This window comes from Haliotis asinina, chromosome 5, assembly GCF_037392515.1.
Source record: "Haliotis asinina isolate JCU_RB_2024 chromosome 5, JCU_Hal_asi_v2, whole genome shotgun sequence".
NCBI lineage: Eukaryota > Metazoa > Mollusca > Gastropoda > Lepetellida > Haliotidae > Haliotis > Haliotis asinina.
Window position 1 is genome coordinate 71,999,297 of NC_090284.1, and position 24,189 is coordinate 72,023,485.

The 24,189-nt window shown below is 38.9% G+C and overlaps 1 protein-coding gene across 3 annotated transcripts; it reads right to left on the reverse strand.

The window, feature by feature from the left end:
- Window positions 1–1,959: 1,959 nt before the first annotated feature.
- LOC137285201 (putative RNA-binding protein Luc7-like 2) lies at window positions 1,960–16,175 on the reverse strand. Of its 3 annotated transcripts, XM_067817459.1 has the most exons (10): window positions 15,985–16,157; window positions 13,818–13,875; window positions 12,637–12,731; window positions 12,127–12,225; window positions 11,564–11,674; window positions 11,134–11,277; window positions 10,129–10,305; window positions 9,829–10,001; window positions 9,591–9,683; window positions 1,960–4,003 (listed from the first exon to the last, which is right to left on the reverse strand). In XM_067817459.1, exons 1-10 carry the CDS (start codon window positions 16,009–16,011, stop codon window positions 3,760–3,762), a joined length of 1,221 nt encoding a protein of 406 aa, XP_067673560.1. In that variant the 5' UTR covers window positions 16,012–16,157; the 3' UTR covers window positions 1,960–3,759. The 3 variants fall into 3 exon arrangements, with proteins under 3 accessions (XP_067673560.1, XP_067673561.1, XP_067673559.1); XM_067817460.1 differs by lacking the exon at window positions 13,818–13,875 and having other exon boundaries at window positions 15,985–16,175; XM_067817458.1 differs by lacking the exon at window positions 15,985–16,157 and having other exon boundaries at window positions 13,818–14,007.
- Between the last annotated feature and the right edge of the window lie 8,014 nt (window positions 16,176–24,189).

Sequence of the window (24,189 nt, forward strand, 5' to 3'; positions counted from 1 at the left end):
GCACCTGCTTTCAACAACTGACTTCTTTTGAGAAGACTTTATTTCAAGGCTGTCATCAGGTTGGTAACTTACATGTCAGTTCCAAGAAAAGGAAAGGGTATAGGAAACACTTGTGACTCTTATAATGAAAGTGTAATACAGAACTCTTGTTAACTGTGTGGAGGAAATCTTTTCACTATAAAGTTTGTTGTGTTTTTGTCCATGGTATGAAGGAATCCAACATGAGACTTTAAGTGTTTCATATCATACGTAGTTCAAGCTATTGTTGGGACCACATGCCATCAACTAGTACAGATCCTCTCCTCATTGTTCATACTGCCATAACGACAGTTTGATACAACAGAAAGCAGTCTTAATGTCTCCAGAATGTAAGTATAAATTACAAAAGACACTGTCATCAATCATTTGTGGGATTGGCCAATACTGTCATTATCACAGGGGTACCAATCTCTGTTTGGGCAATATTTTACAATCATACATTGTTTTCATATGTTATGATTAGCCTATATTTCAAATTTGAATGAAATTGGTACAGAAATAGATTTTTGGAAAATTCTACCGCTACACTCATTACATGAAATACACTGTGTAATTTTATGTAATGAGTATAGTGATAGAATCATTGAAATGTGAATTATTTTCCAGACAAAGATTCAAACCCCGGTGCTAAATAGTAAAAATGGAAACATGAATATCAACAAATCTGTATGCGAAAAAAATGCATGCATTTGGAGTGATTTATGAGGTTAGAATATAATGTGCTAAAAAGATACAAAAGTGGGAAAAACGCAACCGCCATATTAAAATGAAATGAACATGCAACACAAGCTCACGATGGGTTTTAATTCATCTCTCTTCACAATTGAACAGGAAGTGACAAGTGAAGACATGACCAAACAACAACAAAATCAGCAAGCTGCAGATCGACTACTCAGCTTCGCTAAGCACCATTACATTGGCATGAGGGAGTTCAGTTTTAGTGAGCTGCTTTTATCAATATTCCAGCAATGTCACGACAGGGAACACCAGCGGGCCTTTACACATTGTAGCCATGTGGGGAATAAAACCCAGGTCTTGGCGTGTTGAGATGCTTTAACCACTAGGCTACCCTACCAGTACCACCCCCTTCCCCATTACACTGGAGGGATTATCAGACAAAAGGATCAATCCTTGACTGTCAGTTGTTTTCGTGACATGATGAACCATGGTCAGTGATAATGACTTTTACCAGATTTGATGATTCATTATGAGCTGATGACAAATAACATCATATATAACAATAATACATTGAGTATAATCTGAAAACCATTTTTGTAGTTCTTATAGCTGTACACTACAGTATATATACGGATTTGTGTATGAGGTTGAAATGTTGCAACAGAAACAGTTCATCCAATAATATTAAGCATGGGGCAACTTGTTATTATTCCATGGAAATGGAACATTGTTGCAAAACATCACATACTGCAACACTGAGGCAAAATGAAGTTGACTTATAAAGAAAGTATCTCAACCAAGTCTCCTCTTCGAACCTGGATCAGCCCACCTTTTCAACAGAATACTGACAGGTGGTAAGCAGACCATAATATAATTGTAACATTGAATGTGTCACAAAATAATTTTTTTCTCTACATCTGTCACATGTTACTTCACATCATCACCTTGGTTTACAAATGCTAAAGCAAATTTGTTATATCCTGTCAATGTAGCCCCTGGTACTGATTATTGTTATGACAAGTATGATCTCTTCAGCATCTCACTGAGGAGGTGTGCATATATGCCTATCAATCTTTTGATCCAGCAAAGGCTGCTAAGGGCCAATGATTCACAAAGTATCTTCACAGGGTTTACACAGGTCTACATGGACAGATGTTGACAGGGTAATAAACCTTGTACACATCTGCCATGTAGTAACACTCTCACTCTCAATTACTATCAAATAAAACAAAACCTCAAAAAGTCAATTAAACCTGGTTTATTTAAAATAGTCACTTATAATGCAATATTGCCATAGAAGTTAATTTGTAGGCCTCAACTGGCCTTCCAAATACAAACACTTACAAAGAGACCATCTAATGTGGCACCAAATTACTGGTTCACTCGGCACCATTGTGCACTGGGCATACATTACATATATTCTTTTAACTACAATCCAAGATATGAAGAAAAACCTGATTTACAAATAACCTTATCTAATGCATCATAACATAGTGAGAATTCATAATTCAACATTTTGATTTCAGCTGTGCAACTTAAAGAGACCATAAAAAGACTACTTCATTCTTGTTACAAAGTTACAAAAAAATTCAATATGTCCAAGTAGATTTATTGAGTAATCTTAAACAGCTTCAGATAGATAGTCTTTCTTAATATATTTCGGGAGTTCAACTACTTAAAACAATCAACTACAACCCAGAAAAAAAGATTTTTTACAACCAAATCAACTTAGTCGAAACTTGATGTAATAGTTAAAACAAAGTAAGTGTCAATAGAAATTTCCAAAAACTGAAAGATACTTTAGATGATACAAATGAATAAACAATAAGCTCATGCATACAATCTTTCAACAAAATTGCGTATGTACAATAAGCCTAAATGTTCTGCTCCAAATGCCTGACATTACTGCTTTTAGAGCTTGAAAATAATCCACCAGTAAATGGTAACATCAAACTAAAAACTGACGCATGGTGATACTCCAGTGAGAACACAGTGGAGTCAGGATGAGGCTTCCGCACAGGTCAAATAACAGCATTTTTATTAGGTTGCAAAAGTATGTTACATTCATTTCAATCTAAAACAACTTTACCCTTGATCTGTGGTCTAAATTTGCAGATCACATGATAAAATTGCTATTTCATATACATCACACATATAAAAACAATTTGTACATGTTTTACAAGTATTTCCAAAATGGAGGTCATTATGACAAATTCAATACAGGGTTTATTCTGACATTTTACACCAAGCAGTAGTCGTCGATGTGTAGCATCCTAACAGATGTCCAGTTATGCAAGACATCTAGCTGTCAGCTTCACACTCAGAACCATTATCTTCCTTCTTCTTATTACACTTGATTCACAAGATCACTACATCATCAGAACTATTTCATACACAAAAACAGGAGCACAACTTACATAATGTTTCATTTCAGTCAAATTACAGCAGTACTATGCCCCATATGCTCTTGTTAGATATTCATTTTCTTTAGCTGACACAGGCATAGCTTACCACATTTCTGAGTTACATTTAACAATTAGGGTACTCAGGCTTCGGTTTATACCTTCAAAGTAAATGATCCTCATCACACAATCCCTGACAAACAACTGCCATATATTACCGATTTGCTGTTAAACTTACTAAATGTCAGGCATGTCAAAGGAACATAGGTATTGATAAATCATAAAATAACTCAAGGCATTGAATATCTTTCTGTGTACTTTGAAATTATCTCAGTAAGGTATCGTTATAACACAATATAAATCAGCTTGTATCAAGATAAAAAGATTTGAAAGCAAGAGGACACTTTTGGTCTCTTCCCTTGTATCAAAAGTTAGTGTGAAAGTTGTCAATTCGATACTAGACAAACTTAATGCAAATGTGAAAATAGTATGGCATTGCATATCACACAGCGATGAGCTTACATCTGTACAGTAATGTCTGTGTAAATAACCAACATAGCAACCATTGCTATTAACATTTCAAATAAATCTTAGTATCAACCCTCAGACTTCACAGTCTCCTAAATGAGCATGAACAAACTCACTCATCATTATCACTGCCCCCAGATACTGATACTGATCGTCTTTTCCTATCTTCACTTCTACTCCGCTTCGACCTGCTCCTAGACCTTGACCTTGAACGAGACCTTCGTCTGTGCTTCCGACTTGACCTACTTCGAGACCTTGACCTTCTTGACTTACTTCTGGACCTGGATCTCCTTCTGGACCTGGATCTCCGAGACCGACTGTGTGAGCGTCTAGAGCGTGATCTTGATCTGTGTCTCCTATGAGCACATAAGAAGTGTAACAAAAAGAAAAGAAAGCAAAACAGTCCTAACTACCAGCATTCCATATGCTCCCTACTGACCAAAACATAGCATATGTCGAGTGAAACCTTGTGAACATTTTATCATTTATTATATTTTAAAGAGTGAAATACTGTAAATACTGATGAAAATAAAAATGATATTTTCACTGAGTAGAATAACATGTTCTTTAACTGAGTAGAATATCACTACTGCAGACTTACTCGATGTCTTGATCATTTACAAACAATGATGAAAATATAATAAATATAATATTTTGTTAATCTTGTCAAATAATGTAATTTTCTGAACAAAATTGGGATTTAACACTCATCCTGACTCATGCTAATTGCTTATCTCCTCTTCCCTGGCGAAGCTAGTGGAACACCTGAAAATCCCTTGGAGTTCCCTTCTAAAAGAAGCAGACGTAAAATGCACTCACCCACATATAGCCTCCCATCGCCATGCTTGTCACTCTCTCCTTGTATATCGCCCGACACGCGAATATAGGAATTCAGCGTGTCTGTGCGTGGCGGCTGGGAGGGCTTTTGTTACGAGTCAGGATAAGTATAAAATATTAATTTTATTTAGAAAATTACATATTTTTCCTTATCCTGACTCATGCTAATTGCTTACAGAATCCGACGGAAACGGCAGTGGGTCAGGCCACGCTGGATTCTGCTGGCTGTCAAAATTTTCGTCAAATAATTTCCCCCCCCAAACGGGAACTTGTAATGGCGATAATATGGTCCTGCTCTTCTAATATTCATTGTAGATTCTGCGGGGGATCACATCAAGTCGAGTTTGTCTTCAGTCGAAGATTTCGTCGACTGGGATGTGTGACATCAAAAGTAACTAGCACCCTACTAGTTTCTGATGCAACTAAATGTCAAGATATTGAAATCAAGACAAGTTGCAACCCTTCTTCTTGTACAAGTATCTACATTACAAGAACAGGGTCCTAATCACTCATGCTAGTCTGTTTAAGACGCGTGCATGGACTTTCAACCATTATACTCCGGAGAGCGTCTGGCTTCCACAAGTCACGTGAAAAACTGGGTGAGTGAACTCAGTGTCTTTGGGGAACTGTTAGTTGCTGAGCAACGACAAGTGGCCCAAACTGATGAATGCCAGAGATGTCCTCTGTGGCTATGTCTCGTAGGTAATGGTTGGCAAACACTGTTTCCAAAAGCAGCCCTCCATTATAGTTGTTAGCGAGCAATTCCCATGTAGCGCTGGTGTAGAGGCCTAGGCTCTAACTTTGTGTGGGTTGGAAGCTCGCGGAGGATCCAATCCTGCTGTTTTATAGGCCCTCAATATAACAGCTCTGATCCATACTGAGATAGTGTTGCGGGATACTTCCGTATGTGTCTCTGTGGATATAGGAATAAACAGACGCGTGAACCGTTGCCTTCTAGACTTAGTACGTGCGATGTATATCTTCAAAGCTCTCACTGGACATAGCCATAAATCTTGAGTATCCTGTGGTCCTAATATTGAAGATAATGCCGGCATGTGAAATTGCCTATCCGGTTGACCTGGCAATTGATTTTTCGCTATAAAATCTCATTGTCAACCCAGATGGGATGTCTGTTGACTATTTGCATCAAAACTTGAGGTCCAGTCAAGCGGTTCATACGCATCACTTGCGAGACGTCGAAGTACGAGGTTTAGATCCCATGCTGGAGCGCTAAATCTATGTTGTTTATCTTCAGATTTGAAAGATCATAGTAAGGCAAGTAACTCAGGTACTTTAGTCAACTTGGTTCCTGTTTCCATGGTGACGACTGAGCTAAGAGCTGCTAAATATGTAGATAATGTGGCACCTTTCAGACCTCTGGACTGTTGTAGGTGACATAGATATTCTGCTATCTGCGCCGTGAAACCCTTCTTCTTGGCGTATGTCTCAAGTCGCTTCCATTTTTCATCATGAAGGGTGCGAGTAGATTTCTAAAGCTAAAGATACTGCTTTAGCTGCTCTCGTCGAGTATCCTGTGTGTTTTAAACAGTTTTTAATATGCTCCACACAAGAAGTCGGAATACAGATGGATTTCCATGCGTCTGTTTCGTGTGAGGGTGAACGAGAAGATTTTTCCAATCTGGTAGTTGTAGTACCGGTTGTCCTAACTCTTCTATGAGTGGTTGGAAACCAATGTCTCGTTGGCCATAAGGCGCAACCAAAGTCAGTCGTAGCCTCTTGGTCTGTTTTATTTTCTCGATGACTATTGGTAGCAGCACTGGAGGGGGGAAAGCAAATGCAGTCAGTCCTTCCCATGGGATGCTGACAGCGTCTGTTGCCACGGGTAACGGATCCGGTACTGGCGATACAAACGTTGTTGTCTGTTTGTTGAACCTTGTTGCAAATAAGTCTATTTGCGAGACGAGACGAGACATAGAGTCTGCCATAATGTTGCAAACTCCAGGTATGTGACACGCTTTTTTCAGGAGATTCACACTGTCGACTAGATTGAAGAGTTGAAGTGTCAGGAGTAGAAGAGATGGTGATCTCGTTGACCCCTGTTTGTTTATGTAAAAGGCCACTGTTCACTTGTCTGTGTGTATCATCAGTAGTTTGTCTTCCAACATTGTCACCAAGTGACGGATTGCATGAATGACTGCTTTCATCTCCAACTGGTTGATATGAAGAGCTTGCTCTCCTTTGCTGCATCCCTGCTGCTGCTTCATTGTTTAGATGGGCTCCCCATCCTTGCATCGATGCATCTACGTAGAGATAGTTGTTGAATGCCGGCTCTATCATACAAGTCACTGCGCAAACGTTCGATCGGTGAGTCCACCAAAGTAAAACAGGTTTCAGGTTGTCTGGGAGCAGAATCTGACCTCTGTTACTGAGATGAAGATCCAAGAAACATTGTAACGGGAGTAGTTGTAGTCTTCATCTTCTGGTCATGTCTTGTGCTGACGTGAGGAGACCCAATAGACACTGCCATTGTCGAAATGTCAGCGGAGAGAGTAAAGTTTGATTTATCATGTCTTGAATCTTGACCCACATCCCAATCTACTGTAGTAGACGCTAAGTGATCAGCCATAAATTGCTCATCCTTCTTCTGAAGGATCATCCTTTCCTCCTCATTATCCTGATTACTGAACTTTGCAATGAGAGTTTCGTTGATAGCTCTTGAGCGAGCCAATCCACAGAAAGTATGTCTCATAGTAGTGTCGAGCTGTGCAAGCCTCTTGTCATCTATCTTGTAAGATTTATTGCAGTGTGGACTGATGATTTTATAAGCTTCATCCACGTCCGGTGCTCTGACGAAAGGCTCCATATGACATAGAGGGAAGCGACGTGTATTGAACGATGGCACACGCTGTTGTTGAAACTTAGTTGCTGACTTAAATGCCGCAGATAACATCTCAGGAATTGTAGATATCGGAGATATCAGCAGGAACGTAAGTGTATCAATGTCGTCCTCCTTCATCATATAGGTATTAGCTTCGTTAGTCCTTGGATGGTGAAGCTAAGTCAAGTCCATTCATGATCCATTATGAAACTTCAGTGTCCGAAAATAGGGCTTCCTCTGATGATGCTCGATAATGTCTATCCACAGCTAAAGTGGATGATGATTGTTGACAGCGCCTACGATGAGTTGGGGGAGAGTGACGAAGACCTTCTGCATTGATGAGTGAACCCGCGAGTACACTCACGCAAGCAGGAATCCTCACTGGCGCAAGTGCACCAACGCAAGCTTGACTCCTCACTAGCGCGAGCGCACCAACGCCAGCGCCAATCCTCACTCCCGCGAGTGCACTCACTCTGCGTGGTTGGTTCTCTCTCTCTCGACTGCGACGCGAAGAGGGGGATGCTGATGACGATCTTCCTCGAGTGTGAATACACGTCCTCTTCATCCTCCAGCATGAGTGCTGTTCTTGGTGAGTGCTCATGCCGAGCTGTAGTCAGTGATGATGATGACTGACCTTGTCATCTCCTCTTCTAAACGCCGCTCCATGAGATTCATCATCTGCGTTGCGAACTGCTGCATGAAGGCTCCTGTGTGAGATTGCTGCAAAGTTTGTAGCGAAGGTTGATCTATATCTACTGTTGATGGAGTCTGCGTTGTCTGACAATTTTCCTCCGGGTTGAGAAGAGTAGATGTTGTCGGGGTAGATCTAGATGATGTCATCCGATGACTGTGTTGGTTGATATCTACCTCGTCATGTAGAATCAACGGTGGTTCGTTGAAGATAATTTGTTCATGTAGAGGGACGATATCTTCACCAAACGATTTCTGCGATGATTTCGAAGAGGATGATTTCTTCTTCGATGACCTAGACTTCTTTGGTTGAGACGGTCATGTTTCTGACGAAGGTCTCTCCTGAGATACTGGGGACGACACACTGGACGACATTTCAATGAATCTCAGCAGATGTGGTTAACAAATTACCCGAACTTAAATCACCTGTTTCAGACATGACTAATGCAAGCCACCGTTACACCGCACTCAGCAATATTCCAGCTATATGGCGGCAGTCTGTAAATAATCGAGTCTGGACCAGACAATCCAGTGACTAACAGCATGAGCATCAATCTACGCAATTGGGAACCGATGACGTGTCAACCAAGTCAGTGAGTCTGACCACCCGATCCCGTCTGTAAACACACCATACATAAAGGGTAAATTCTGAATCAGACAATTCTATACAAAATTTACAACGATTATTATTAGAACATATGGGTTTGCATGTCGGGCAAAATAAATGAGGATCAACCGCCGACAGCCGTAATCTACATAGTAGACAGGATTTCATCAATCGGGACTAAGTCTCAATTGAAGAAATACATGCCTAATATTGACATAATTACGACAAATTTGATAATATATAATGCATATACATATCCAAAAACCGTATAAGAGCAGAATTTTGTTTAAAAACCGAAAGAAAGAAAGAACTTATTGCCGTATCGGACCCGCAGATACTTCCAGCCGCCCACATTGGGCGATAAAGAGAGAGTGACAAGCATGGCCTGTCACATTACCAGGAGCGTGGGAAAGGGGAGGTTATATGTGAGTGTATTTACGTCCGCTTCTTTAAGAGGGGAACATCAAGGGATTTTGAGGTGTTCCACTACCCTCGCCAGGGAAGAGGAGATAAGCTATTAGCATGAGTCAGGATAAGGAAAAATACATGTATATTTCACCGAGTGGTCCGACAAAGCTGATACGTTCACGAGCCACTTGTGAACATATCAGCTTTGTCGGACCACTCTATGAAAATACATGTTATTTGACAACATTAATTAAATATCCTCTATTTATTATACCCATCGGTGCAATACATACACCCAAGAGGATAAATATAGGTTTAATGTACTTTGAGGCTTCAGATCGGTAGATGAAATTTCATGACCACATGTCGACAAAATTCGGTATGGATCACACCGTGAATGGTTGGCCAGTTGATACCTACGGCCATTGAACCAATCATTTTCTTTAAAAAAACATCTTTTAGTTCAGTAAACTGTTATAACCTTTCAGATATTAATTTCTCCCCATCCCATCCCAAATACCTCTGCCTCTTATAAGTCAAAGAAAGGAAAATAAAGAACTACCTGGATTTAGACCTTGACCTCCTCGAGCGTGATCTGGATCTGGATCGCCTCGATCTCTTCTTATAACGTCTGTCACGAGACCTTGATCTTGATCTATGAACAAAAAAAGTAACTTCCTTTAACCAGTAAGCTTGCACAAGTGAAATATTGACAACCATTTGTGTAGTGCAAGCTTAAAAGCAACATCATAAATTACATAATGTGAAGAATTTGTATGAAAAATGTAGTTCTGTATTACCGCTTGCTGCGACTCCTGGAACGACGCCTCTTTTCTCGGCTCCGACTGCGACTTCTACTCCTGCTCCTTGTGCGACGGCGACGCATTCTCTCCTCTTCTTCACGAAGTTCCCGATTCTTTCTCATCTCTTCCCGCTCCTTCTCACGTTGAGTGCGACGATCAGCAACCATTTGCTATAAATACACAAATATTTTAAAGAAACTTGATTTAAAGTAAATTTTCACTTCCAGTCATACACAATATTATCTGCATTGCCAACAACAGTTAACTTTATTCGATATCTTTCTTTGTTCTACAAACCTTCAGTTCATCCAGTTTCTCCCTGATGGTAATAAACCCAAGATGAAGTTTTCCACCAAAATGATCAGCAAGACGTCTGTCGTTGTCATGGATACCGAGGTATGCTCCACACACCTCACACACTCTCAGTTTCTGTTGCTGATAGCTTGATGCAGGCATAGAGTTTCGGAACTCAATCTGAAACATGGGATTGTCACGTTACAGAACTCAGAAGATGATTACCCCGACCCGACATGTCAGAAAGGACAAATCTGACAGTTGATGTTTTCTTAAACAAAGTTCAAATTGTTTCCATGGAAATCATGAAAAATATCAATGTTATATATCTGTAACCAGCAAAAGGCACCACTTCAAGATCTCTCTCATATATCTGTCAAGACTGTTGACTAAGTCTGAATGGTTTCTAAAGAAATCCAGAAAATGATAAGTCACCAAAATCCATAAGTAGCAAAAGGCACCAACACGGGGTCTGCCACATATATCTAGTTTTGCCAAGTTCTGCTGACAGATATTTAGAAGTTTTCGAAACGGAAACGAAACACACTTCTCACTTTTGAGACTAAGTCAGAAATGTTTCAGTGGAAACCGAGAAAATAATAAATCACATAAGCCTGTAAATAGCAAAGGCACTACTTTCAGTTCTGATTGATTTCAGTTTTGCAGAAAAATATTGAACAGTGTTTTTTGGGGTTATGCTCCAGAAACAAAGCCCACCACTCCCATTAGACTATGACCAAAACACAGGGGGGCAAAACAAATAAATAAAAATGCAAAAATCTGCAAACAGCAAAAGGCACAACCATAGGTTCAGCTTATTATATCTACCAATTCTGGTCTAAAAATATTGAACGTTTTTTGAGTTATGCTCCAGAAATAAAATGATTACGGACAGACAGATGGGCCAGGCATCAACTATAACTCCCACATAACATCAGGGGGATACCTGACCTAGAGATATTTAGAGATTTCAGGGAGTCTTGAACATTCCAGTCAACCTATACTCACCTCAGCCTGACTTTTTTTCTTCTTCAGCTCTTCAACTTCCTCCATGAGTTGGAGAGACTCTTCAACCTTTCCCTCATTGCCTATGTTCTCTGCTTGGGCTAGCTTTGTCCCAATCTGCTCTCCCAATTGATGGATCATTTCAGCCTGCACAAACCATACAACATCACACCTAGGTCTTACACATGACAGATCATATACTCTTCAAAGCATGGCTCAAACATTTTTCTGGGATGCCACAACTCGTTTCAAGTGTGGTTTTAAGAGCGGTTTCAAATATGGATACACAATTACTCTTAATTTCTCAGAGCACAGACAGGAAGTGATGCAAAAATGAAAGAATCTATAAGTTAAAAAATGATTATATGATCATAGACATGTACTTTCTCAAAACATAACCTATTCATAGGTGCAATAAATATGTGATACACACCTTTTGATTGGCCTCCTCGCTCAGTTCTTCTTGAGTGTCCTTCAATCTTCGTTTGGCCAGTTCAGTCTTGCGATCCACCTCACTGATGAAGCTTGAGAGGTGCTCCATTGCCTGAAATACCATACCCATTGAAAATACAGCCACTAAACCAGGTTAATGCTAGCACAATCATATCATTTGAACACACTTAACTGAGCAAATCTGCACACAAAATAAAAGAAAGATTAACAGCTTGCAGGATCATAATGCATACAATAACAGTACAACATAGGGGGCATTACTAATGATTAGTGGTGCACTCATCGATCAAACAGTCAGGTTATTGATAATGTGAAGATAAAAATGCGACTTGAAGACATTCCAATCCATAATGCTGTGTGCAATCTTCAAGAACAGGGGGGCAGGTGGTGGTGTTGGAGGGCAGGACTTATGTTCTAGAAACTCAAGCATCCAAAGACTCTCTGCCTACAACACTGCTTCACAACTTCAGTTGATTGTGACCTGAGCACTGCACAGGATCACACGACATTTCAATCAAAAATAGAATCTCGAAACACACTCACGTCAATGTCATAGTAGTAGTCTTTCCCCTTGGCTGCCTGTTCATAGTCAGCTCGCAGGGCCAAATCATGAATCTTGGGGCACTCACCCAGATCCATTCTCTGCAAAATCATCAAATAATATATACATTGAAAGAAAATAATGACCTTTTATCACTGACCTATACAAAACAATACATTCATCTGAATTCATACTCATCTTTTGTTCAACAGAAAAAAGAAAATCCCAAATACAAGCATGTCTAAGTTCAAAATAACAGTTTATTCCTCAATCTTAACTCTTAAAACTCAAGCTTATCTCCCTTTATTTATGGATCACATACATTTAACATGAATATATACACTTACAAAGAATTGTGCAGAATTTCCAAAGATTCACTATGTTTTATTCATGACATAAATCAAACTCTGAAAGAGAGACAAGCTATGACCTACTACGTACCCAACCTTCAATTGGAAGTAGACGAGAATTGCAGGAGGTAGAGTTTGGGTTTGTTACCAAGGTGAACTTACCGTGCTGGCCAGAATATCATGAGGACAGCAGGCGAGGAGGAAGCTCTTACATACCCGCGGGTCATCAAACTTCACCCGGTACCTGTCATTGTTGCCTAAAATAGTCAAGCAAGTACATCATTGAATGTCTTTTATTCACTCTGAACACAAAAATACTCAACCAGATTCAGATCTGGCAAGACCCCATGATTTTACTATAGCATACAGATATGCTGGTTATCAATATACATGAAATCTGAAGCAAAGCAGATACAACCAATTTACTGTTTTCAAATAACACTGATGAAAATGATCAAAGGAGGTTTCATTTTTATTATAGGGCATGTAGCCAAAAAACATGATTATCAAAAAGGTTGTATCTGCTTTTGAAACTTAAGTAAAAAGCCTCAAATCAGTTTTTGAAAACATTCACCACGCAGCATACTTCCGAACTTATTTTTCACAAAAGCTTGCTACAGATGCAATGTTAGATGAAGTGTGTGTCTTCTTCAACTTTTCATTTCTTCAAAAAGGTATACTTGTTCAAATATCTGATTTGAGACTAAATACTTCAATAAATAATAATAAACCATAACATCAATATATCATATACTGCAGCTTTTGCAGGGGACAGTCCATTTTTCTCGTCCATTTTCTGTACATACATATGATGAAATTCACATTGTGGGGAAATACACACTGCGGATATATACACACTGCGTAAGCCAGATTGATTTCTCTTGCTTCTACATGCAGCCTGACAGTGGACTTATGATTCAAGGGCTTGCTGCATGTCACACCCCCACCTGGAAATAGACTAGTCCGCGGCTCGCTCCCAACTTGGGGACAGACAGGTCACAGCTTCCACACATAAAGCACACTCATAGTCCATTACATTTAAACCTCAGTGGATTAAAATCTAAAATCCTTTTCTTAACATCACATAATGGATAATGATGCATAGTGTTGCACGACTGTGCTTTAATCACTTACCACTTTAAGTGCAGTAAGAATGCACTTTAAAGTTCAATAATATACGAATATAAAAAACACTACAATCAAATTAACTTTACAGGTAGCATGCAATAAAATGTATGACATGTTATTTTGATATTCTCAATGGTACAAATTATAGAAAGGAAGCATATTGATTGTGATGTACTAATAACAGGAACATTACATGTAATGGGTATTCAACTCACGGCTTGGCCAATCACCTCTTTGCAATATTGTCAGGGTAAGCCCACATAACAATGTCCCCTTGAAAACAGGGAGATTGAAAGAATCAATTACAGTTTGCACAAACCAGAGGAAAGATGTTTTAGTCCAACACATAACACACAAAAATGATAATTACAATGTGATCAAGTAAAATCAAACAATCATAAATATTATGAAATGGAAACGATAGAATATATTTATACTAATATTTTATGGATAAGATTTCATGATTTCTTTACAACAGCATAAAATTGCAATGGTTTTATCTTATTAAAACACATGATAATAATGTCTGTTCATAAACTTTCTACCATTATACTGTTGATATGTAACCATCACCTGATAATGGAAACAGATGAGCATGTGTGTTATACAAAGAATTAAAACATCTGAGGTAGCAAGAAGTGCAATAATGTACATATGAAAACATATGGAGACATGGCCCATAGTCACACAAGTCTCACATGATACAAGCCCAAAAATGAACAGAAAGCTTATGTCATATCTGTAACCTCAACAACTCACAGTTCCTTAAGTTTCAGACTGAACCATCTTATCACTGTCAAGTACAATCAAATTCTTTGGTCTTTTTCATATGCTGTGATCAATTTCATAATTACATTTAGTTCAAGTGCAAATACAGTTACGAAAAGGAGTATCAACAACTTACATAAGGATCTTAATCGATTCATAAAGAATATGGGAAACCCCACTCTTTCTTACATCATTGACTATAAATCTGAATCCCACCACACCATATTAAGAAAGAGGTAAGGACTATGTTATTCTATAGAAACAATCTATTTAAGCTACCAATGTAACCAATAATAACAATAATGCAATTTTCCATTTAGGCAGGTCTATTTGCATTCCATACATAACTGAACATACATATGACCTACTAATGCTCATCCATTTTTCCAAGCATATCATGTCATGTGACAAGCATACATTTATGTTTAAAAAGTTATTTTGACATTCATCAAACATAATGATATAAAATTTTCCACATCAAAATTATCCATACCAAGAAATCCTTCAAAACTACACATGTATAGCATGTAAGTCACAGTCCCAGTAGGTTTGGTCACACAAACTTTGGTGTAACTGCAGTATCAGTGGTAGTGACTAGTCAACTCTAACCTGCTACAATATTTACGATTTGTCAAGTTTTGCACCAATATGATCAGTTCTATCTTTGAACTGAATGTTGAATTTACCTGCCAATTTGAAATCATGACCATTCCAAATATAAGGTAATGTTTCCGCATGACAGACAATTAAATGCTGAATCTTACAATGATATACTGATATACAAGTACAGAAATGTTTCCCTCAAAATTGTCCTTCACAAGCTGACAGCAAACACTGACCACATTTCTAATCTTGCATCAGATTACCATATCATTTTAAGACAACCAACAGTGACTAGTACAGAAGAAAAGAGTTAACTGACAAACTGTGAGTTAACTAACCATGTTGTGAATGAAACCATTAATAAAGCAGCTCCACCATTTTTAACATGGCCATAACATCTTGAAAAATTTGTTGCTTATGAAATAATTTTGACTGAAACTACGTGGTCTGGTGGTCTTTACACCAAGAGAAAACAGGTGCTTAACACAGTAAAAACATGCTGGTCACTTCCAGCACTTCCTCAAATTTCTTGTTTGTTTCATCGTCACAAAGTTCCAGCTATGGCTAGAACATGGAGGCCATCAACAATGTCAACTGTCCTGACACACTGACCCTTCAAGTAATCATAAGTCAGAATGTGTTGCTGGCTAGTTCTCATAATATGCGCAAGGTTGCTGAATCTTCCTGGTACTATATTTAGATTTGTCTTCTTTCGCCATTAACATGGTAGCGGCTGTGTCAGCCTAATAGTAGTTTTTATCCCCGATCCCACGTAGGTAATACGCACTAGATAATGTAACCGTGTTCCTGAAATGAGTTATCCGCATAAGTATTACCCTGACACCCTACTTGGGAATCGATGGTTCGAGGTCTCAAACTGTGATGTAGAACAGTTATCGAAACTTACAGTTCCAATACAATGCAAAACGCTGCATCAACGTTCCGAGCGCCTCATAAAATATGGACACGATATCGTAAAAGTCTACTAGTATTTAATTTCTTCCAACTTACCATCCCTGGATGTTCCCATGAGTTCATCCAGCATGGCGCGAATTTGATCTTGAGCAGACATTCTAAAGAATACGTTTCAAAAAATGCTCAAATCTCAACAATGATTACACAGTTCTTTAGCTATATTGCAAAGCTCACAACCAAAATGGCTGCAACGCGATCTGCGCTTGTGACGTCATAGAAAGGGAAGTAAGCATGAATAGGATCCCTGTCCTGGCTTACCACTAAGAAATTGCTACATATGCCCTCACTATATTTATAAATATACAATTCCATATTAATCCAGAATATAACATACTTTATGTCGCTGTGAAACAAAAATATGAAGCACGCACACCATATTGGGTCTTATCGTCAAAAGACGATACAGCAAAGGAAAGGCAATCGATTTGAATATCATATCGATTGCGATAAAGGGGAAATATTTGGGACAGGATTAATTATTAAACCTAAAACTGCCTCCATTACACAACATATCCCTCAAATAAGGACGGAACAGGAGGCCAATATCTTTCGTTTATTGGCGATCGACCTAGCTTCGTATATTGGCGCCTTGAGCGCGTATATTGGAGTCCCACTTTGAAATACTGGCGCCCTATTACTGACCCTGTCCTAACGCAGAAATTAGAACAGTAATATCCCTGTTATTGAAATACAGAAACAAAAACTCAGTGTTTTCGTCCATTTATTACATATGAAATGTCACTCTAGCACCGCCACGTTCCACTACGAAGTGTACAGATTTGGCAGCAGTACAACGGGGGAAAACGTATGGTCTTTACACTTTGTGCCTTTGCGGGGAGTCGAACCCTCGCCGCAGGCACTATAACCATTAAAGGGGCACTGATGCGGAGCGAATAATGTTTCTCGCCAACGGTCTAACTACGAAACCAAACTGCAATTTGGTCAGCGCCCGCTCCTTAGACCGTGACGGACAAAGGAACTGGGTTCCTGTCCATATCAGCAGAATTTTTTCACCTAAACAGTCTGGAGGCCGGATGCCCATCTTATGCCATTTCTTTAAAAATATCCATGGTATTCCTTGTCCGATCGTAACCAAATATCCCAGCAGTGTAGTACTTTTAGGATGCTTGGATGGTATAGTTACTGATCCAATTTGATCCTATTTCTGCGTTTTTAACCTCGATATTTAATCATGTTACATCAAAATATGATGTCTACAGGCACGTAGCAAGCCATTTGTTTCAGTACGGAAGATTGCAAAGCTTTATATTTAGGTAGTTTTGAGTGTTGGTTGAGCTGTGATAGCAAATATCATACGTAAATTTTGGTAGCTATGGTAGCTACAATGGTTTATTATTTATGATAATAAAAACACAAAGTTGATTTATTTGAATTCGTAAACAAAAAACGATGACTTTGCCTTTGGTAGAGAAATCTGAAAATTTTCTTACGTAAAAAACCCCTTATTTCACCTATTTACCAAAGTACACAGCAAATGCCAGTGTGTATTCCTTATGTAACGAAATTCCGTTGGTATCCTCAAAACAGTTTCGGCCCATAAGGGTTTTCAGGCTGCATGCGACACAGAGATTACATCTTCCTTGCTGTAACTCGCGCTTGATGGTGTAAATACACGTGTTATTTGTCATCATTCCCTTAATGATATTTTTACAGGTATAATTAGTAGTAACACCACTTCGGTTACTCAACAAAGGTTCCCATTTGGCATTTCTCCTGTCTGCAGTAAATACTCAACATTATAAATTAAGATCTGTAATGGCAAATGTATTGTATGTTATGTAATATGTGCATGTAAGTGATGCAAGAGGGTTTATCAGCTGAGTTACAAAAACAAACATCGATCAAAGGATTAACCGATAACACACTGATTGATTAATTACTTTTATCTTCTAGCGGATTTGTCAAAAGGCAGAGTGTGTAGATGACAACACCCTGTCGTAAAGTGTGAGTGCAAAAACAACATCCTCCCTTCAAAGAATTAACCACCCTTGCGTTGATTGATTGATTGCTCATTATTGGTTAACTAAATTACTTAGAATAGTGGACATCATACAATTAGTTGCCAGGTGTGCTATCTTGGGAGACCAATGAGAGGTTTATCTGGTTTTCACCAACGAAAGACGTGAAACGATGTGTTACTTTTTCGCAAATGAGACAGTTGTAAGACACGCGACACAGAGCAGGATTATTTACCAGCTGCAGATGAATGGAATACGATTTCTTTTACGTGGATATTGATGGATACACTCTTTTCGCCACTGCATATGAAAGACTTCTGGCTAGTCATAAACTGAACACCATCTTAAAAAAAATTGTGGTTAATTAATACCAGGCGCTCAAAAGTTGCTAAAAAGCTCTCTGCTTCTCTCCAAACGAAACCAACCCGTGAAGGTCCCGGGGTAGAATAGGCCTTCAGCAACCCATGCTTGCCATAAAAGGTGACTATGCTTGTCGTAAGAGGCGACTAACGGGATCGGGTGGTCAGACTTGGTTGACACATGTCATCGGTTCCCCATTGCGCAGATCGATGCTCATGTTATTGATCACTGGATTGTCTGGTCTAGACTCGAATATTTACAGACCGTCGCCATATAGCTGGAATATTGCTAAGTGCGACGTAAAACTAAACTCACTCACTCACTCACCCCCAAACGAAACCGCAGACTGGTTACGTAACTCTGTCACCAGAGCCCTGCAGTGACGTCATAGGAGGAACGATTTTCAGTTAGTTGTGTAGAAAATGTGTAGGAAGAGCGTCATTTTGCTGATTCTCGGCGTCACCAAACACATGCCGAATTGTTGTGTTGCCGTCAATTGCTGTTTGGGGTCGGGTGATGGTGTCACTATGCACAGATTTCCACCAGACTCCGGCTTAAATTGATTATTAGTGTGTGCGAAGCGAGCGTTGTGGAAGACTGTAGTATATACTGAATCGGGTGGTTCCCCACTACCACGCTTCCAGGGTAGAAAAAGGAGTTCAAGTTTCATCGCACAGTGCTACACAGTGCTGACCAAAAGGATTTTGCATGAATATAACGCTTTCTTTCTCGAAAACGATGTTGTGGTCGAAGTGACAATATTATCGTAAGTAATATTATATTGACCCCCACCTCGCTTCCAAGAGTGAAATTGTTATGTTATAAGCTATGTCATGCAAAAATCCCATTGTCCATCAATAAAATACATATTTTACTACCAGTAGAAAGTAATTTTGCTCTTATAAGTCGGTGAAAACAAACTTAAATAGCATTCATCCTCAGACAGGGCGCTGCCATTTTGGAAAATCGTGAAATCAAATCCATTTGAATTAATGAGATCATGGTTTGTTTTCATCAAGTTAGAAAATCAAAACTAGTTTCTACTAGTAGTCAAATATGTATTTGAATCATAAACAAAAGGAGTTTGCATGTAACAACCTGTAACATAACCTTAGCGAGGTCGGGGTCGAAGTGAAAATACTGAGCGATAAGTTTCTTCACTTGCTAATTTTACTTGGTTTGTAACGTTCACTCACCAATATGTAGACACTTGTCAATATACGTCTTTATACTTGGTCTCATAATCCTAATTACTTTATAATTATACTTGTATGCATTTTGAAACTTAATAAAATGAGGCGATCTGCGAATGTATAACAATAATGTAATATATATAGACATTTTATAGTTTGCCTATATGAATCATAATTCGCACGCACGCCCTTCTGCATGTCGTCTGCATCATTACACTTCACGACGAAAACAATGATTCTGTTGAAAGCTACGACAACTTAATAAAAACAAAATGCAAATATTAAAATTAAAGTTATAGGAGCAATGTCAGGCTATTACCTTGTTCGAGGAATGCATCCATCAATATCCACAAAATACGAGTTATATATAATTCATCTGCAGATTTCCCAAGTGATGTGTCTTTTAACAGTCTTCTATACGAAAACGTGATGTATCGTTTCAGGTTTTTCACGTTGCTGTATAGTCTCATTGGTCACCCAAGATAACACACCTGGCAACTAACTGCGTAATGTGCGTCATTCTTTTTAAAAACCTTATTTAGTTAGCCAATAATGAGCAATCAATCAATGTATTGGCGGTTAATCCTTTGAAAGAAGGGTGTTGTTTTTACATAGACACAGACACGACAGTGTATTCAGTATAGATTAGTAAATGTAGATACATAAACACTTCCTTTTGACAAATCCCCCATTTAAATCCGCATAAAACTAATGAATCAATCAGCGTGTTATCGGTTAACCCTTTGATCAATCCAGACAAAAGAAATGCCAAATGGGGGCCTTTGTCGGATAATCTAAGTGGCGTTACCACTAATTATACCTGTTATAAATTCATTAACTGAGCATCAAGTGAATGATGACAAGTAACGTTTAGGTTTATAAGGATTACAACCAAGCGACACCAAGTGATTTTGACAGAATCGTTTATGAAAACAAGGGTTGAAACTCGAAATCTAGGCAAAGCTGGAGACAATACTAAATGATAGTAGATTATGAGAACTTTCATTTTCCACAACAGCTGTCGCGATTTCAGGTTTGTACAAACCTGTAAACGAAATAGTTTACCCCCGAAATGTAGATGAATCCTGCATAGACCCTCATATCTATACCTACAATTACGTCACAGAGATGCGCCGCTCTGATTGATTGAAATTTCGTTTGCGGTTGAGAATTGTGCACTGTTCTGAAAAAGGTCGATTTAAGGTAATCAGAGATCGAAATGGGCAGATTTAATGACGGGGTTTCATTTATAACGATGTAAACGAGTGATTTATGCATTTTCACACCCTAGAGTATATGTGATATTTAAGCTACGTCACTTATTAATTACGTATGTGGGCTGTGAGGTAACCTAGTGGTTATCGTGCCTGCGGCGCGGATTCGATTCCCAAATCATCACAACCCACCAATCTGCTATCAAGTTGTACACACATTGAATACAAGTTGCACTTTAGCCGTCGTCATGTTTTTGTTTGTTTTGTTTGTTGTTTACAAAAAGATATGAATTTTGTTTTTGTAATTTAAGATTTTAAGTAATCACCATATTATTTACTCACCGCGATGACGTGTACTTTTGGTCAAGTCTGTATGGACAACGAGCTCATTCAAATATAAAGCGGTTTCAAGCAATCCCCATGCGAACACGAGTCCCACAATGCATTTTCCTCCTGTGTTGTGGTGACGTCAGTCTGCCTAGCCTTCTATGCATGCCAAACCATGCCAACCCCAGTGACTACATGGTTGTTAAACTCCTAAAAGCGAAATCGCTGGTTAGGTTTACATCTACCACTTTGGCGCAAGAATCTCAATCTCATGAATTATGTTGCCCTTGTATTGTCCTCCCCTTTGGTTCCCTACCCGTGAGGCCCGGGTTGCAGTATGGGCCTTCAGTGACCCCTGCTTGTCGTAAGAATCGAGTGACGAGATCGGGTGGCTCGGTGACTTGGTTGACACGTGTCATCGGTTCCCAGTTGCGCAGATCGATGCTCATGCTGTTGATCACGAGAATGTCTGAGACTGGATTATATACAGACTGCCGCCATATAGCTGGAATATTGTTGATGGCGGCGTAAAACTAAACTCATTCACCCCTTTGAGTCCTTACCTCTGTGACATCCCTTTCCTATTGTAAGGAATCTAAAATCCACACTGCTCATTGCTGTCCTTTTCTGTACTTTATTTTTTGCGAGAGTTTCCAAGCTTTGATATTCAGAAACAAAACCTTTGGTATTTTGCGGGGTACACACACATATATATACTTTAACTACTTTAGACAGCAAAGAATGTTGAATTTCAAATAAATTAAAGAGTCAGTGTGCACATCTGTATTACTCACGACACATTTCATTCAAGACACAATCGTGTGACATGATCTTGAAGTGCACATTTTAATGATTTATGCACCCATAAATTTGAATATAAATATTGATATAATGACTTATCTCATGAATGACGTTTGCTTCACTTTCTCATATGAAATGATTTACAAAACACTGACGATTGACAAAAAATCACTCTGTATTAGGTAAAGAACACTTTCTTTAGACGGAGCAGAATAATGAAAAACAATTGTAACATGAACCACATATCCTTGTAATAGGATGGAAGCCTAGGTTTATCAAGAATTATATCAGCACCTGAAACATTATTGGTACTACATGTCATACACCATTTAAAACCGTTAGGTCTAATCCCACTGTTGATAACGACTAAAGGTATTTTATCATATTTGTTCAAATAATACATCTTAAATAAGATTATCTCCTATAAAAGTACAATGTATTACAAATATAATGTCCCGATAAGCCACGAAGGAGACGGAAACTCCTGCTATTTACCCATCTTTAAGATGCCATAAAACCCTCTTGCCTATTTCTTTTATGTTTGAATACTGGTCATGATGGACGACTAACTTGGTGAGGGGAGATTTCATCCGTCTGGTCAGGGGTAACCACACTTTGTCATAAGATGACCGACATATAATCTGCTCCTCCATCTACTGCTGAACTCAACAGCACTTGTAGTACCTGCCACACTGTGGTAATGTTTCCATGGTGCTTTTCTGCAAATGGTCGATGACGCTCGAGTGTGAGTGAGTGTAGCGATGTCATCCTTGAATATCCGAATCACTGGAATTAAGATGGTAATAACAGCATCCAGACCTTCTTCCAGGGAATAAGTTGACTGGGTCATCACGATCATTGGTCTTCCTCGACTAATAGCCGAATGGCTGATGTTCAAAGTAGTATCCATGCTACGATAAGACGCCTCCGCTACAGGCATGTCAATAACTTGCCATCATACATTTTGTGAAAGTCTATGTGTATTTTCTTATTACCGTAGTCTTATTACAGCGTTCATAAAACTGTAGTACACACGCTGCCGTTTTGTCATTAATAAACCCGTGTGGTTGGTCACTCATGGCCCGGTGAACAAGCCACCCATAGATTTTGAAATATTGAAGAACGTGCATTACGTGCGTTCGTCTATGGTATCATTGTCTGTTTGGCCCCAAATCTGTTCTTGAATACAGGTGGGAGGTACTTAGCGGCCATGTGTATATTTCCAATGTTTCATGTTATTGTATCTGTATACACGCGGCCCAGTAGTTATATTTATGTAATGTATGAGACACTTGCTTGATAACGGTGTTAGCATCTACACCGAAACATAGCATCCATTGTAGTAAAGAAACTGACTATGCATAAAGAGTCGTTACCGTTCATCAAATTTTAGAACTTAATAGCGAACTTTATTGTACTGGCCAATATGACATCGTAGGCATTGCAAGTAACACGAAAGCCGATTCTGCAGCTAAAACAGCTCTCAACAAACCGTGATTTCTAACCCTCTATCAAGTCATAATCGGTATCTTGTGCAAAAAGGTTGAACATCCAGGAAGGAAGCACTAAGTGTCAAGAACTGAATCTTACAATCGGTCATACCAGTTGTGGTTTTCAGTCAAGACATGATGAGCTCATGTCTGTCGCTCGTGTCGGATTGGAGAAATCTGTTTACTCAGGACTCTGTTTACAGGAGATAGGAGTGAACCTCATAAGTGTGTATCTTGAGATGAAGTGTTGACCACCAGTCACATTCTGCTTGACCACGTGGACCCTTCAACTGCGAGAGCTTCCCATGATCAAATCTGTTTACCAGTGTGAGCGTGGATCTCATTTGTAACTACATCAAAGAAATGGGCCTGTATCGTACAAATGTTACTATGTATGTCTTTGACAAATCGCCTGTTTGGTGTAATGGCATTTTGTAAATAATGCATATATAGAAATTCCTGTTAACGTTGTTCTTAAAGTGGACTTGTGTACACGTGGAGAGTTGGTCTCGTCCTATATGCTTGCAATAATGCCGATGCGACGTAATTTGTAATTCGTTCACTCACACAAGGCAACCAACCGTACCGATTCCTTAGAATTTCTTTTTTAGAAGGCATAGAGATTTTTTATTCACTTCTTGTAAATTGTACAATGCAATATCATACACATGGGGGAGCCGTTTGCCTTGAAAAATGACGTCCATGAAGGGAACATTGCAATTCTTCTGATGTTGTATTAATAATAAATTCATTCTTATATTATGTCTTCACAAATACATATTTGGTTTGGAAAACCTCTCCTCGTATCCCATCTACATGTATAGGAACCCCTACACATATCGATACTATACCATAAAAAACGTATTCATGATGGAGT

Bases quoted from the DNA above. Each gene is read 5' to 3' on its own strand.
- LOC137285201 (XM_067817458.1), bottom strand. From the start codon at position 13,950: ATGTGTTGGACTAAAACATCTTTCCTCTGGTTTGTGCAAACTGTAATT. The intron at 10,002-10,128 runs GTTTGTAGAACA...GTGTATTTATAG, and splicing joins AGAAACTGGATGAACTGAAG to CAAATGGTTGCTGATCGTCG. The intron at 9,684-9,828 runs GTAATACAGAAC...TTTTGTTCATAG, and splicing joins TCCAGGAGTCGCAGCAAGCG to ATCAAGATCAAGGTCTCGTG.